This window comes from Paralichthys olivaceus, chromosome 3, assembly GCF_024713975.1.
Source record: "Paralichthys olivaceus isolate ysfri-2021 chromosome 3, ASM2471397v2, whole genome shotgun sequence".
NCBI classification, from domain to species: domain Eukaryota; kingdom Metazoa; phylum Chordata; class Actinopteri; order Pleuronectiformes; family Paralichthyidae; genus Paralichthys; species Paralichthys olivaceus.
Genome location: NC_091095.1, coordinates 20,861,133 through 20,878,342, shown reverse-complemented (window position 1 = coordinate 20,878,342; position 17,210 = coordinate 20,861,133). Strand labels below are relative to the sequence as shown.

Here is a 17,210-nt window from a genome sequence, read left to right as displayed (position 1 = left end):
AGATAATTATAAAAAAAACATCATCACACAAACTGCAGAAAACCTATCCCTTCAGTCCATGTGTCACAGTGTGCAGTGTTTTTGTTTTGGCCCTGTCCCTTTAAAGAAATAGACAGAGACGGACGACATAATGGACTGAGATAGATGAGGGAAGAGGGAGATCATTAGTCCATCCCAAAATTATACACAGTCTTCACTCTCAACTAAAGAGCTCCACATGGTGTTGTTTACACTGTGAAACTCCTTATTTAGTAAATGACAGCTCCACAGACACCAGGCAACAACACTCACTGCTAGAAACTGCACATTATCACAACAGTCAACCAGAGCTGTAAATAACTGTTAAGAACTGACTAACACTGCGTATTCCCCATGTTGGCAGTCAAAGAAACAAAATCCCTCTAAGGATATTGCCTATTATGTTATTTTTATGAACACAGCAACAACAGCACCAGGGAGAGGCCTGATTTTTTGACTAAGACCCCAACAGGGACTCCAAAGGTCTGTTTGAGGTGTCGACCATTGCTATGGTAACTCATCGTTTCAAGCCAAACTTCTTCGGCTTGTCTCCCAGAGCGATGGCGAAAACTGATAGTGTCTTATCTTACGTATCGATCAGGAGCACCTGCCTGGCCAGACTAAATCAATAACTGCTGTAATTCCATTGCTCTGGCCTTGGACAAAAAGTTAAAGTGCCCTGCATGTCGGTGCAAGTCCAGTCTCCTGTGAGGAGCTTATCATCAGCGATAGGGACAAGCCTTAATAGCTGACCTATTAAAACATGGCTCTTTCAATGCATCCATCACTGAGGCTGATCCTTAAATGTGCAGCCATCACAACATTCATTTCACAAGATAAATGAATGATTTATTAAAGAAATATTCAGTATTGAAATATCTTTTTATTATACTTAAACATTACAAAACAGACGCTTCACTCTACTTCCTTGTTACCACATCCCCAAGACAATTTAAGCTGTAGTTCAGATTTGGCATCAAACAATTACAATGCACAATAAGTATTTTATTTTCCACAAACAACGCAATGGAAAAATGGTTACCGAGGAAACATTATCAAAACACTGATAGAGTGGCACACACATTCTGATCAGCACTTCTCTCTTTCATGTCCTAAAATGAGTCACATGCATCCAAAGGACAAATGTGTCACATGACCGCTGCGCTAACTCATGCGCTAATGTATGCTCTTACAATTTGTTGTGTCTGGGGCTTTAACGGTGGCTACTGGGTCACTCCGCTGGGTATTGTACATCATAGGAGATGATAGAGGAATGTGGTCCAGAAAGCACACAGACACACACCCGACAGTGTCACGGCCAAATCACTGGTCTGTCGGAGCCACTGCTCGCCATTGAGCACGGTAAGCCATGGATTCCCTGCCACTCTATAGGTTCCTCCCATGATGCCATCTTGCTCCCTATTCAAATTGACACCATCTTGGCTGACTGGTGCAGTCCTTGCCCTCAGTTCGCCTGGACGCAGACCGGAAACCCTTTGTCCTGTGTTGATTTGCAGATTTGGAGGATGAAGAGGTGAGGACGCTTTTTGTGTCAAACCTGATTATATAGATTTTCTTTTGCTGTGCAAGCCACAGCAAGAGGCAGGAAAACAATATGTGGGAAAATTACACCATCTTGTGGTAAATAAGTGTACATGGGTCATCACTTACCAAAACAGCTTTGAAGTGGTATAAAGACAAGAAGGATGCAGACAGAAAGAAGAGATGCATATGCCTATAGGGAAATAAGAATAATGATTTAAATAAGTTATCACATTTTCTTCCTTAAAATAGCATCTGTAGTGGCTTTAATGTCTTATTCATGATGAGTAAGACACATACATATTTCAATAACTAAAACGTAGATCGAATTATCAACGGAGGATAATATATATCGTAGGAGTGCAGCTTACTGTGCTTTGAACATCTCTTTTACTACAAACAGTAAAAGTTAATTTCCTTGTGCTTACCAAGAGGAGCTGTGCACCGTTCTGAGTCATTCTCCTTAAGGCTTTTCCCATCTGGTCTCCGAGCAGAGCTAAAGAACAGGGTGTTACTGCATCTTCATGCTCACTCTCCACACATCTTAGGAGAAGCAGTAAAAACTGTGTTACATACAATCACAGTGATGTCAGCCCTTCATATTTTTGCTGACATAACATCACTGAAAGGATTATATCAATAAGTGCAAGTGCAGCATAGATGTATTGAGAAAAAAAAAAGTTAACATTATCTAGAACTGGATTTTCCCAAAGACATTTTAGTAATATCCACTTTATTGCCAAGTGTTAGACTGAATATTGATCTACTTACATACTCCATGTATAGACAATAATAATAAACAGTAGGCCTCTGCAAATTGTAAATTCTTTATATGCCTCCCAAAGTTTTCCATTTTCCTGCATTCCATTTTATCTTTCTCCTCACTAAATTTAACTATGTATTAAAGTAACCAGATACACCTCTAATTTGTATGCAGCGGGTTGTGTTTATTAAGGCAGGTTCTGGTTCTTTCATGTTTCCACTTAACTTTCTGCTCGGAATTGAACAGTGTGCAAAACAGAAAGAGAACGGAGCCTTAGATACTCAGTTTAAGTTGCTTGTCGTGTTACATTGTTGTAATGAGATGTCTATAGACTACTGCTGTGTATAAATCGATTTTAAACTGTGAGAATATGTTTGTTAAGTCTAAAAGGTTCTCATTCATACTTCATTACCCTGCGCGCAGCAGGGTATTGTCTTCCCCCTGGTGTGTGTGTGTGTGTGTGATCCCATGGCTTACTTTGCAGCACAAATACATGATGCTCAACTGCTCACACAAATGCTCTACCTACACTCACAGCCCTCTGTCTCTAGGGGATGGGGAGATGACAGAGAGTGGATGGCGAAATTGGAAGGGTATTAAGAGGGATGTTTTTTTTGGTAAACTTGGTTTAAAGGGGATGGCTTCCCCCCTTTTCCCTTACACATCACCGACCGACAAACCACAGCCAGCAGGCAGTGAGCTCAGCTAAGCATAAAAAGAAATATTGGAAAACAGCTACCATAGCCATGTCCAAAATATTTTTTTGTTTCTAGTCTTTGACACTTACACTTCTCCCTAGACTGGCACTTTCAAAAATCACACCAACATATTGTTGTTAAAATGCTACTATCATCACTTCTAGGAACTATAAACAACCTTGGATTCTTGCACATGCTCATAACCCAAATATGTGTCTGATTAAGAATTGTCTTTTTAAAAAAAGCACCTTCTTAAGATCTTCTCCACCACAGTGTCATCCTCATCATAACGTGACACGTTGAACATGCTGTGGATGCTCTGTGGAAGAACGTGCCCTTGTTGTGCCAAAATCACCAAGTTGTACATTCCCTGTGAGTCGATGTAAAAATAAAACAAGAACAGCAGGCTGATGAGTAATTCGCTGAGAAGGTCTGATAAATAATAACACTGTATAATTCTGTTTGTGGTTTTTATTGCCGTTTGCCTGAGCCCGTCGAACTTTAATTAAGTTTATCATAGGGTGATGAGATTACAGCCTCAGTAAATCTGTCACCTGAGGGCTGCCCGCGAGAGCTGCTCTGCTGTACATCGATAGGGCCTGACCAACCAAGGATAATGAGTCTTCTCGGGTGCTGGAGGAATGGTAATAGTAGTCTCCCATTTTCAGCAGAGCTATAACAGAAGATAAATACTTGCTGTTCAACAGATTGACAGAGAGAAGGAGAGGTTAAAGCCAAATGAAATGAGAGGAACTCACCAGACGTTTGGGAATCATAGTTTAATATAGAGAAGTTATGATATCTCCACTGACAATCATAACTGAGATCCAGTTCCTGTGTTTGGGAGAATGATTGCAGTGGGAGAGAGAGCACAGCAATGATGACGGTTATGTTATCAACCGCTAATAATTTCCCTCCAGATTTGGTTTTCTTCTATTGGTATACGACTGGAGTAAAAGTACCTCAGACCTTCAGTTATATGACATTGATTTTAGAATTGTGCAGAGGAGGTGGACACAAAGGGTTAAGAGCGGAGAAACAGCTAATACCTCACACAGGTGTGCAGCGTTGCTCTGGGCCAAACCCAGACCAGTTTCAGCTGCCAAGACATACTTCACAAATGCTTCCTGCCTGTTGGCAACACAATAAAACACACGTGAAGAAGCCGAGACAAATAATAAAGACCAGAGAACATGATTAAATGAAGACAAGTGAAAAGTAATTGAAATTAATGTCCCGACCTGGAGCCCTGGAGGTAGGCCTGCAGAGCCTCTCTGATCATAAATCCAAGGTGTCCGTTCTTTTCGCAGACCTTTTTTAGCATTCTGCATGGAGGGTGAGGGATGTCTGATGAATTATGGAATATAATTTACACCCCAAAAGGGGAAAATATATGATCTAAAAATAGCCTCTGATTCCTTGAGGTCACTCTAAAAAAAGCCCCTACAGCTGTGACAGGAGCCGCTTTAAATTCATAAGATACCAGAGGAACATTGGTAAGCAGAATTCCTCTCTGCAAGACAATAATGCAGTGACAGTAGCTCGTATTTTTAGATATGCAAATACTGGGTTCTGACCTTGAATTAGCCACTGTCATTGAAACGAGATGCCATTGAGCTGCAGGCTACGGTGAAACAGCCCATAACAAAGCTTTCTACACCAAGCTAATGAAAGCCTCTTACATCACAGCCCTCTCTGCATCCTGAGACACTCCTCCCAGGCTTCCTGTCGAAAGATACCAAGCTGCCTCCACAGATGCAGCAATATGACCCAAGCGAGACGCATTCAGAAAGTGCTGGAAAGCAGCCGTCTGTGGATCATGTAGAAAATATATCAGCTCATCAATCATACTATCTCAGCCATGAACCAACATTTTGACAGTGTCAGACTCAAACCTCATTCCTCCATGGGCTGCGTGGGTTTTCCCCACTGAGATGATAAGCTCCCAGGTTGAACATGCCATCAGCACTCCCATTTAGCGCAGCTTGCTCAAAGTATTTCGCTGCGCTTTCGTGGTCGTCCAGTACAGTCCCATGGTACCAGCCCAAACTATTCAAGGCATCATTTGAGCCCTGAAGTAAGGAAGCAGACAGTGGTTTTCACGGTGAGGGCTCATGATGTAAACACATGGATTGATTACTACACATACGTACCATCGCTGCAGCTTTCTTCAGCAGCTGAAAAGCTCGGGTGTGGTTTTTTTTCACTCCCTGGCCCTGAAGGAATCAACATCAATCAGTGAATCAATAACTGTCAAAGCACACACACACACACACACACATATATATACGCACAATAAAAAACAAGCATAAAATACCCAGTGTTCCATCATAAAACAGGTTGAGTCTTTATAATGTTATAGCACCTTCATCAGTAGAATGGAGTAGTCGTGCATCGCCGAGGGATCCTTCATTTGCATAGAACTTCTGTGCAACCACTTCGCTGCACTCACTATGTCTTTTGAGACTCTGTTCTGTCCCCAGTATAGCATTGTTCCCAGGTGTCTCTAAAGATAGTACTTTTTGTTAGTCTTAAAACTGCCTCTGTGACTGATCACAAGGGAGAAATAAGAGTCGGATTTAACTCTTTCTAAGGGTTTTATGCATCTTCTTAAGATGGACGGTTCATCTTTACAAAAGATCCACAAAAAATATCACACATACCTGACATTCTGCGTCTCCCCTCTCTGCCTGGTATTTCAGAAACTGAAAGTCATCACTCGTCTCATGTGTCAGGCTGTTTAAATCCTCTTGGTTGCTGAGATAGATGTGTTCAGGGATGTATTGCTTTAGAAGAAACAAACAGACTCTGTAAGGCTCCCTGCTGTAAAATGACAAGATCACATTTAGCTCTCATGAAAACAAATGTTATATAAATAAATAAATGTTCAGACAATGGGTCCCACTGTTTAGCTTCACAATGTTATTGGACAGGAAATAAATATACATAGGTCTGGCTACCAGGCCATAAACATACAACGTGCACACTCTCCTCAAAGTGCATCACCTTGTTTTATTGTACTATATATATATGTATTAAGTAATCAAAAATGTTTTTTGTGGTTAGCAGAATTTCTAAAAACATGTCAAATGTTGTTATTGTGGAATACATGCATTGTATGCCTTTATTGTAATTTTCCAACATTGGGTGAGGCTGATAGTCCCAAGGAAAAAATGTTTATGGAAATGTAATGTCTTTGATAAGTCACACATTCTTAATGGGTTCTCTCTTTTTTTAATTTTGACTTAGACCAAATTTGAATAATTCTCAGTCTGGTTGCAGTGTTTAACATTTTATCTGCATCCTTAAGGTAAAAAATATTGTAAAATATTTTTTTTCTGTTTGTTTGCCAACATATCTGCTTGTTGTACGAGGCGGAAACTGGTAGTAGATGTTCTGGGATGGTTGTTTATATTTGGGCAACTGATATCTATCTAAGTATGCAGCTTGATTGTATTTAAGGGGACTGTGGGGCCTTAGCAGAGTTATGTGCTCTACTGAGAGCCATTCTATTTTTTTCTAAAACACTGCTATTAGCCAAATGATTGTCATCTATTTAAAGCTTATGACTCAACTAATCTGATCCATCAGTGTGGGTGTGGTATAGTAACACATGACTGACAAGGCTGGCGACATAAATAACACCTTTCAAATGTAGTCAAATCCTGTTTGAATGAGGTATGGCATTGTTTCAACTGAGTCTCGGCCAGTGCAAACCAGTCTGAAGAGCTCAGATAAACAGAAGAGACTTTGACAGAACATTTAGTAGGTCATGTAGGATTCTGATAGCTTATAGTGACAAGCTGATCAAATAGATTTTTCAAGGCTTCACTTGAGATTGGAGATAATTTGTTGTACTGTACCACCCTGGTCCTCAGAGAGTTGCCAGGTTGATCCAAATGTCACAGCTGGAAGTTCAACTGATAAACTTGGCCATAGCTGACTTCTCGGTGCATTGCCGGTCGTCGATTCAAAGTCTTTCTGTCGTTAATCACAACCCTCTATTCTTTAGATGAAGCTTATATAATAATATTCCAAGAATAAACATGAAGTCAGTCTGAAGTAGACCTTTCTCATAATGGGCCTCTTTGGAGTGCTCTCCCTCTTTTCATCAGAGCGACTACCTCATTCACATTTTTGAATTAAGATTTAAGACCTACTTATTCTCCCTGTACAACTCTGATATAACTGGCTGGATTAACAAACACACTATGAAATCTTATTTTGGAGATGGAGCATTTATGTATCACTGTGTTTATATTCTTGCACATGTATACTCTATGTGTATTTGCATGTTTGTATGAATGCATTTGTATATACTGTATATACAGTACATACATACACTTTGACCTAGTGGTGACATGTTTAGTCCTTTTTAGTCCCTACTCCAGAACCAAAATGTCACCAGCATTGCAATAATTCCAGTAATATAAACACACCTCATCTTCATATATGTACGCCATGTCAATGTTGCTCTGTGCACCAGCATTGGAGTAATAGCTATAAGCCATGTCCAAGTCTTTGGGAAAGCCATCAATGCCTTGTGTGTGTTTGTACCCTGCATGCATCAGGGCAAAGCGGCCATCACCTGATGCACCAATCAAACTATAGACATGACCCTGAAACACAAAGGGGTCAATATCATCAGCCATCATCACAGAAGAAATGTTTATTTAGAGACTTTAGCTGTAAATGAACAATGAAGAAATAGGGACAACTCTCACTACCTGGATTTGATCAACTGAATGTCCCAGGCCAGAGAGGAGGATGGAGGCCAACAAGAGTGATGCTTCGTGATTTCCAAAGCAGGAGGACACTTGGAGCAGAGACATGGGTTCCGATGTGATTTTGATCTGCGTCTGATCCGCAGTGAACATTGCAGCCACTGCCTCTTTAAACAAAGTCGTCCTGAGGTGCTTCATTTCCAAAGATCCTACAGAAAAGAATAGTTGGGTGAGTTTTATGATACATCCTTTATATGATGATACAGAGTGCAAACAATTCAAAATACCTGTTCTGACTTGCTCCTCTTTTGTTTGCAAGAGATGGAAAAGCGAGCTATATTTAAGTGGTGTTTCCCAGGTCCATGGTTGTGAGCAGGTTTTTTTACCAGACTGACCCCACAGTCTTATTAAGTGAGGGGTGCAGACAGCTGAAATAAAAACCAAAGAGAAATCTGTCAACAGTGGTGTTCCCATATGCAGTAGGGGCGCAGTTGTAGTTTTGACACTCTTGATATCAGATCTGTGAAAGGTCGCTCTCTGTAGAACAGTTATTAAAGTGCTTTAAAGGACTTGTCAAAATAATATTTCACCTTTGCTGTTTGTTGACAACATGTGACTCTGTGTTACTTCTTTTAGAAAAGCTTTTGTGAATGCTTTGATTTCCTGACACTTGTGATGAGTCTTATCCAGCTCCTGCAATGTCTTGAGGTGAAGTTGGTTTTTTATCTGTGATATGAATAACGTTGCATTTCACACACTGGGGTTACGATCAATAAAACGAGAAAACAATGATAACTGACTGGTGATGAGAGAGCGGGCACTTTACCTCTTCAGTTCCAAAACGATAGTATTTGATTGGCCCAAAATACCCGTGGATGCCTGGCATGTATTTGCTTCCTCCAATCACAAAGTATCCATCAGTGTCATCATAATAGATACTGTCCGGAAAACTACAAGATAGTTAATACCACTTAAACCAAACTGTCATGATCACTGTGCAGGTCATTCCTGTTCTATCACAGCAACTGACCTAATGGCTGCTTTGCAAGGTTGTGTTTTGCTTATTTCACAGAAAAAATGACATAAAGCATTTGAATAGGAATTAAGAAAACGTCTTACTCATATACATATCTGTGGGTTTGACCATCCCACGATACATACAGCAGCACCTGAAAGCCAGACATAATAAAGCATGAGTTCTCAGCAATGTGCGAAAAAAAAAAAAAAAAAGCCTACTCATCTGTGAAAGACTTCAAATTTGCAGCAGACACTGAAATCGCCTGGAGTTTCCCAGCTGGATAGGAACCATCGTTCAGGATCTTACAGCTGTTCCAAAAAGGAATCAAACACTGCAAAGCCATGGCACCGAACGAGACTCAGAAGAGAATGGGTGACTATAACATGTTGCCCCGAGCCATTTCAATTTCTGTGCTTTAACCCACCGCCCGGGGGATGCAATGGGGTCCCGTACCTTTGAGTTCTGTATGGAACAGTCTAATCGAATCCATTTCCGCAGGGGCAACGCTACACTGACTTGGAAAGCTTCTTCTTCTCCTGTTGTCAAACGTGCCTGAATTATGACGTCCCCTACACAGGAGACATGACAGTCATATATTTCACCACATGAGATCCAGAGCTCTTTATTAATACATAACACAGTCTGTTCCAGAGCCTCACAAAACACACATCATCGCTTACAATCATCCCGTGATACCTCCGTCTAATCCCCTGGACTGGTATCAGGTGTACACACAAGCTGCCGTGACCCACCTGTGTCTGTAAGCAGCATCAGAACAGAGTCGTATGAATTTCTCCCATCGACATGATGGATGATCCCACAGAGGCGCTTGTGACACCATTTCAGTAGGTAGATCCACACAGATAAGGTGACGCTGAAAACCAAGCAGGAAAATATGACAAATCATTTCTTTGGCCGCTGAAGCGACCAGATTGAATCTAAAATGCTGCGCTGTCTAAAAATGACTGACCTTGCTCTTTGTCGTGGACCATAAATAAAAAGCTTACATGCTCTGGTGAAGAGGCGTCATGATGCTTATAAAGTCATTTAAATTGACAGCGAAAGTGAAGTCAAACCAAAAGTGGAGTGTGTTCTAACAGCTGCCAGCACGGAAAGGAAACAATCACTGACCTGTGGCCTGTCAATCTGCTGATATCAACACAAACCACTGACTGAGTATATTCTAACATGTAACGTCTGAAAGATCTGCTATTTTCAAGTGTTTCATACATTCACACAATCTTCAACGATAATAAACTAAAAGAGACATCAGTTTGAGGTCCAACCTGGGCTGTGTCACCGCATGAAGACGGCCTCTCTCCAGGGCATCGTCGCTGAAAGGCTGGAACCTGCGGACCATTCCAAAGTGCTCACCAGTGCTTGCCAGAGGGAACTTAAGCACGTCAATGATGTCTACGAACCAGCAGAAAAGCAAGATTGAATACCAGTATTTTCATGTTACCTTTAAAAGATGTGGTTATAAAGACAAGAAAGTCATGCGATTAAGGGTCTGACCTGACTCATGTGGACACAGACTGGTCCTGTCTCTGGTCATTTGCCACATCAGTCGAGCAAACCATGACAAAGACTCTGTGGGAGGCTTAGCTGGACGCTCTGAGAGTGGCGTTATCTCCAGCACTTTGTAAATACTTGACATTGAGTCATTGTGTGTGCGGGGTTCACTGCCATCTTTCAGATGAGCAAGCCAAGCACGAACAGTCGCATTATCAACCTCCAAAACATTCCTGTTGAAAAAGTCGTTCTGATACAAAATAGATGGAGGCAGTCTGAGCAGCACCTGGTGGATCCTGTAGACTCCGACTCTGCGGCTGATCCATTTCCTGCTGAAGACCACTAAATCTGTCTTCCTTAATGTGGAAACCACCACCTCCACCGCCAGCTGACATGGCCTGAGGCATTGATACCTCACACGGACGACTGAGCCATCTACCACTTTGTCAGGGGCTGACTTAAACTCTATGAAATTGCCAGGCAGGCTCTCACCGCTCTCCGATGAAATGGCTTGTAACACACACTCTCCCTGGGTGAAGTAGAAGATACATAAATAAAATTGGGGCAGTCAGAGAGGAAACATGGATATGTTTGACAGAGTGTATTTTTAATTCAACCTTCACCTGCTTTGCATGAACTTTTTGGTCATCCTGGAATTTAAGAATGAGGTATGGAAACATGCATTCAATGGTCTTAAAGAAGTATTTCATTAAGATATCCCCAAAGATCCAAAAATAATAGGCCTAAAATATATTTGTTACGAATCCTCCTAAGGGATAAGTATATTACAATTAAGGTGGTTGAAACCATGGGCTCCAGCCAACATTTTAATCTAAAATGTTTAAGAACTGTATGGGATGGATCAAATAACATGTTAAAGGTCCAGTGTGTAAGATTTAGGTGAAAGGGAACTATTGTCAGAAATCTAATGTAGAATAATCCTCATGATGTTTTCACTAGTTCATTTCATCTAAATTGTATGAATTGTAGTTTTCTTTACCCCAGAAAATACTCTTTATATTCAAATACATTAGTCCAGACTGGACAAACTAAACACCTTTTGAGTTTTTATGACAATTAAAGGCTGTCACAGTTTCTTTTTCATGTTTGGAAGGAGAGGGTGAGGTGGGTATTCAGCTGCAACATATGTTTGTCAACCGATTTTACTCTGTCTGAGTATATTTGGCTTGTAGAGTTATATGCAAATAGCTGCCTGCTAAATGCCACTATGAGAGCTAGAGGTGTGAATCAAAACAATAAGGCTGCCAGCGTCCGGGCAGCTTTATGAACTGAAACTTGCTTTAGAGCTCAGTGAAGCTGAGGGGAGCTGTTAATTTACAGTGTATGTGTGTATTCCCTGTAGGTTCATCACTAAGAACAAACACATTCTTTACATCTCATTGTTTTCATATTGTTACAAAATATGAAATGTATTTTGTTACATGGAGACATATAAACATATAAATGACCAAGATTCATATTCAACAAGTGATATAGTAAAGTATAATATTTAATGTAATGAGTCTCTTACCTTTGTAATAGCAGAAGTGAATACATATCCAAACAGGATGGCATGCAACACATTCATGTTGATTCTTTTGCCCTAAAATATGATAATGCATAAAAGTAAATATGTAATTCCTGTGTTATTTTGATAAATGTTCTGTGTGAAATAAAATTGCTTCTCTCACTAGTAGACCACATATAATGTTCCACCTAGTTTACATACTGGCACAGCACACCGCATACACCCTGTGTGAAGTAAGATTACAGGATATTCTGGTGTTGCAGGTTCAGCTGTGTGCATGAGTTTAAAGGGCTAGCTACATCACAGCACCTAACAGGCTGGAGCCAGCGTACCTCTGCTGTTTGACAAAAATGCTGTTTGATTTATTTGATTTCTCATTCTATTAGGGAACTTTTGGTAGTGATGCATCAAAGCTCAGAGTCTAACTTAATTTGATGTGCTCGACCCAAGGCTTTGCCATCACCCCATGTCCTCTTTTGCCTACGCCCACGCAAGACTTTGAAGAAATCTGATCTGAGAAACAACCTGATATAACAGCCAAAAATTAATTACCCGTGGGCTACTGACAGTTTACACTTCAAAGTCTGCTGAATGAGGCATTGGTAACTGTTGCTGATGGGCTGTTTCAGATGACCATATATAGGTGAGAGCAGTCTTGTTGTCTATATAAAGGGTGACTCAGACATTAGTTACAACTCCAGATGTTATTAAAACTTTTGTCAGACAACTATGAATATTTCTGAATTAACTTGATTCGAAAGATTTTTTTGGGGAGGGAATAAAGTCGTTATTTTCAATGGCTTTACAGGATATATGTGATTTCCAGGACATTTTTCTGGATAGAGTACCCACTCAATGTTCTTCGCTGCCTTTTGGAAAGAAGAATGGATTCAACTATCTGAGAGGTCTGCCCTTCAGCAATAGCACAAGTCTGTTTAATTTTTACATACCAGTTGCAGAGTACCTCGATAAAAGTCCAATACAGTTTGGGCAAATCGACCCCATCCAGAGCTCTAGCACTCCCTTATCTCAAGACTGCAACCTGCCATCCCTCTCTTTGCCAGTAAATTCTCTTCCTTCGTCCACTCAGTCTGTTCCTTTGCCTTTTCCCATTTCTCATGGAACCACCACCCTAGCTTTCATATTTCAGGGCGGCGTGTTGGCAGCAGCAGACACTCGCTCCAGTTGCTCTGGGAAAGTGGAGGGCCCAGCCTCCCAGAAGATCCTACCCATTCACAGTCACATGGTGAGCACCACCTCGGGAACCTCAGCCGACTGCACCCTTTGGAAACGGATTCTGTCTCGAGAACTGCGGCTTTACCAACTCCGCCACGGCCGACAGTTGTCCACGAGTGGAGCTGCCAAACTGCTGTCACACATGCTTCACCCATTTAAGGGAACTGAGCTTTGTGTGGCTGCCATAATGTGTGGGTGGGATGGAGGAGAGGTACATGGACACCATGACAATGGAGGTACAAACACTGATCCTGGTGGTTGCACAGAAACAAAGAAAAAAGAGAAATCTGTCGACCCCAGTCTTGAAAAGACTCAGAGCTCTTTTTCATCTGCTGGTAGTCAACAGCACTTAGCTAGAGAGAAAACAAATGTCTCTGGACCCCGTGTGTTTTATGTGTGCAGTGACGGCACTCGCCTGCAGGGAAGTCTCTTCTCTGTAGGCTCGGGATCTCCTTATGCCTATTCAGTTTTGGACCAAGGAGTTAAATGGGAATTGACACTGGATGAGGCCACATCAATCGCCAGAGAGGCTGTGTACAGAGCCACACACAGGGATGCATACTCAGGAAACAATGTAGATATCTATCACCTCTCCTCAAAGGGATGGATTCGAAGGAACAGAGAGGATTTGAAAGAGGAATATTATAGAGAAAAGGAAAGACGAGAGCGAGGGATGAGACAGATCGTGACTTTGTCTGAGGAAAACATGAAACAAACAAATATGGCATGAGAAAAGAAAGGCGAACGTGTAGGAGTGTTTTGGAGAAATGAAGGCAGCTCTGCAGCAGATACTAAATTAGTGAACAGGACAGGCAGTTGCATATTTTTCAAATTGTTTGGGCATGCATATTGTTCCCTCTAATAAACAGCTGATGTTTTCTCTGTGCTGGTAATGTAGGATTTTAACTGTTTGTGATTCCCTGATGGTGCAACAAGCTAAAAAATAATATCAGAGCAGGGACGTCCCTCTCTGTCTTCAAGAACCTCATCTTTTCTGAGAGTGCCTCGTCTCCTAACACCTCTAACATACCTAACTAACACTTAGCTTGCACTTGATCTCCAATCCTTTGTCTTACTGAAAAGATTTTGTGCTTATTTCAACATCTATGATATAGCTTTAGATAATTGCCTCTATAAAAATAGTAAATGTAGACGCCTGGCACACATTATGATTCATTCCAAGGATGTAAGGGAATCACTTACTTGTGCTTGTTTTTGTGTTTCAGAGACACAGAAAAAAGGGTCTTGATTCGTATAAAAACTCTACATATCTGGGGGCAGATGCTCGTAATGTATTGCTGCAGGGAACATATTTAGCTGTGGCAATAACCAGTAAGGAGTTGAAAAGTGATTTGTGTCTGCTGTCAGAATTCTTCTGAAGTTTCTTTGACACGTCAGTAAATTAATGAACAGATGAAAGTCTGCTGATCTTGCTTGTTCATTTGAGCAGTGTGGTAGTAAATTAAGCATACTACTAATCATTCAAGTGACTATGACAGTCCAAAAGGATATTAGTGCAAAAGGTAAAGAGCTGTTCGCCCTTTACGCTGATCAGTCCTGAATCTTTATTCTTGGATGAAGGATCTACTACAAACCAAACAAAAACCCAAATAAACCTAAGCTTGGGTATAGTTTGGGTTTTTTACAAAACCAACCAAAATGAGACACTGTAATCTGCATTGCGATTCGGTCCGGCAGAAACTGGTGCCCCCTTGGCACCACATTTCAGTGCCCAACCGTGATCAAACCACAACATGTCTATCTTCACAGAATCCCCAGTAGTGCATACTGTGCATACACACAAATGATAGTAAAGCAGACCTCCACCACCATCCCAGGGACATCATGCGCACACGTAGGTGTTCTAGTCTGTAATTAAACCAAATGTTATTGGCATGGGGTGTTGTCAGGGCGTTTCTTGGAAGTGGTTCTCCTACATATCTTCTAAAATCCTGCAGAGTCGATTAAAGAATACAATGGGGTTCTCACAAAATTGTTGTTGCTGTGGACTAATGTAGTCAGGCAACTTCTCATCTCAGACAATGGCCTGCTTTGCCTATCCTGCAGCAGCACCTCTGGTTAAACACAGGCAGTGTAATCCAGCATATGGGTGTGGTTTTATAGCATTTGAAAATGTTGGAGTGGTGCTTAATGTTGTGATGTTACATGCGGATATGAGGAACTTATTTTACTAATATTATAGTGAGAGTGCTTAATGGCTAATGTGTGAGTGCAGTGTGCATTGAGCATATCCCTGTGTTATTATATGTAAGATATTAACATCCATAAGATAAATTGGAGGCAGGGTTGCATGACGATGCACGACATCAGAGAGCCGAGTGTCTCCTCAAACCTAGACCAGAGTGTGATTGACTGCAGCTGTGAGAGAGGAAAGCCTCCCTTCCTCCCCAACCTCATCCATAATTCCAATCTACGGAAGTTCATTAATGACTGAATTAATGAGCGAGGGAAAAAAACAAAACGTGGAAACCAGTTTGGTGGTCCACATTTTAAAGCTGGCAGGGCCAGACTTGTAAGTAGCAGAACAAGTTCTGAGAGAAGAATCGTAATCAAAGTTTTGAGCCTGCAAGATGAACTGTGACTCAAGACTTGAGCGAGCAGTAGGGGTTCCTTGGCTTTTTGTTCAATTTCCACACCTCACATGGAAACTCCAGCTGAGAACAGATAACACTCCACTGGATTGGACCAAGAAGTGAAATGTCACACACCCTGTTTTCTAAGAGACATCAATACATTGTTTTTCTCTGTGCAGTAAACTAGTGCAGTGCCTGGACCTGTTTGTTTGGAATGCTCTGTTCTCTTGTTGATGCTCCAGAGCTACTTCGGAATTATTCCTTGTCATTAGTGAGTCCTTCTCAAACAGTTCTACAATATACTGTCACTTTTAATGTTTGTGTGCTGGATGTTGTGTGCAGAGCTTTTTGATAAACAGTGTATGGTGCAGAGTGAAGTTAGAAAACGTTGTGTTGAACATACCTTGTTTATCTGCAATGAAGATTTTATTGTTAGGGTTTTTAATAAAATCAAACTGAATGTTAAGCAATAGACACAACTGCTGTTTGTTTATTTGTTTATCCAAGCATGTAGAAGAAAGCTTGTTCAACTCAGTACACAGACTGACTGTTAAGCCCTGCCCCAGTGGCTGCAGCGCTGGTTGGCTGTTTACTCAACTTTTATTAATATTGAATTTGAATATTGGTATCACCAAATCACACCGAACTCTGCACTGCACTTTCTCTGCATATTTTCAGTAGACATGCCGATTGTGAAGCCAATTTGATTTTTGTAAAATATTCATTACACATCCATAAAAAAAAAATATATATAAAAAATATATCTTTGACACTCGTCTCTCGCAGTCTGAGCTCACAGGATGTTTTGCACTTGCAAATCCATCCCTTGTCCCTGTGTGCTCTCAAATCCTGACTCATCTGATTGCTGCTCGGGTTTGTATTGTGCTGGCATGGTATAGTTTTTGCTTTAATAAGCCTCCATACGCAGCTGGCGCAAGACATCTGGGGAGTGACCTCAGGGTTGCGAGTTAGCTTCTAGCCGTATGACTAACACTTTCTCTCTCAATCTTCAACTGAAGAAAACCAGAACTTACAAAAGATCAAGAAACACTGATGTACAAAGCCAGACTGCACTCTGTAGATGACGGATTGTTTTTTAAGAACATTGAGCTCAAAGTATATATTTGACGTGTTGAATCGAATATATAAAAATGAAAAAAAAATTACATTACCCAATTAGGACAAGTTTTTCAAAAAGACAGAGAATTGAAATCAGTGATACAATGTGCTTGAGGTCAAGACTTAATGGACTCAATTACACCAATGTGCCACTTCTCAAACTGTTCCTTTATTCTTCAAGAAAGATTATTCAAGGCACGACCAATCTATTCAACACATAGGATGAAAATGTTCAATCACAGTGAAAATGAGGAGCGAGGGTAATTACAGTCAAACATTTTAGACATGTGTTTAGCAGCTGGGAGAACACCAGTGGTGACATTTCATCTTTCAATGCATCCTCCAGTAACAATTTTCTGCTGCAGCTTCTAAGGAGGGAGGGAAAAAAGGCAAACTTATACTGAAGAGGATTGTGCAGACTGGCTACATAAGCAGATTACAAAACACTGCATGATACA

At 41.0% G+C, this 17,210-nt stretch overlaps 2 protein-coding genes across 3 annotated transcripts; one reads left to right on the top strand and one right to left on the bottom strand.

The window, feature by feature from the left end:
* Positions 1-881: 881 nt before the first annotated feature.
* On the bottom strand, positions 882-11,997 carry LOC109625551 (protein sel-1 homolog 3). 2 transcript variants are annotated; one of them, XM_020080817.2, is made up of 24 exons: positions 11,807-11,997; positions 10,279-10,804; positions 10,050-10,176; positions 9,516-9,637; positions 9,217-9,332; positions 8,865-8,914; positions 8,572-8,695; positions 8,336-8,471; positions 8,033-8,173; positions 7,749-7,954; positions 7,461-7,640; positions 5,685-5,807; positions 5,387-5,527; positions 5,175-5,237; positions 4,917-5,093; positions 4,704-4,831; positions 4,263-4,346; positions 4,071-4,152; positions 3,780-3,855; positions 3,576-3,694; positions 3,270-3,391; positions 1,989-2,103; positions 1,690-1,753; positions 882-1,519 (listed from the first exon to the last, which is right to left on the bottom strand). In XM_020080817.2, the coding sequence occupies exons 1-24, from the start codon at positions 11,861-11,863 to the stop codon at positions 1,272-1,274; spliced, it is 3,327 nt and encodes a 1,108-aa protein (XP_019936376.2). In that variant the 5' UTR covers positions 11,864-11,997; the 3' UTR covers positions 882-1,271. The 2 variants fall into 2 exon arrangements, with proteins under 2 accessions (XP_019936376.2, XP_069378563.1); XM_069522462.1 differs by having other exon boundaries at positions 1,297-1,519; positions 1,989-2,056.
* A 196-nt stretch (positions 11,998-12,193) lies between these two features.
* LOC138407244 (proteasome subunit beta type-11-like) lies at positions 12,194-17,044 on the top strand. Its single transcript, XM_069522465.1, has one exon. It carries the CDS (start codon positions 12,600-12,602, stop codon positions 13,767-13,769), a length of 1,170 nt encoding a protein of 389 aa, XP_069378566.1. The 5' UTR covers positions 12,194-12,599; the 3' UTR covers positions 13,770-17,044.
* The last annotated feature ends 166 nt before the right edge of the window (positions 17,045-17,210 follow it).

Coding starts and splice junctions, on each gene's coding strand:
- LOC109625551 (XM_020080817.2), bottom strand. CDS start 11,863: ATGAATGTGTTGCATGCCATCCTGTTTGGATATGTATTCACTTCTGCT. Junction 3,695..3,779: donor CTATGATTCCCAAACGTCTG/GTGAGTTCCTCT, acceptor CTTCTGTTATAG/CTCTGCTGAAAATGGGAGAC. Junction 1,520..1,689: donor ACCACTTCAAAGCTGTTTTG/GTAAGTGATGAC, acceptor AAATCAACACAG/GACAAAGGGTTTCCGGTCTG.
- LOC138407244 (XM_069522465.1), top strand. CDS start 12,600: ATGGCTTTACAGGATATATGTGATTTCCAGGACATTTTTCTGGATAGA.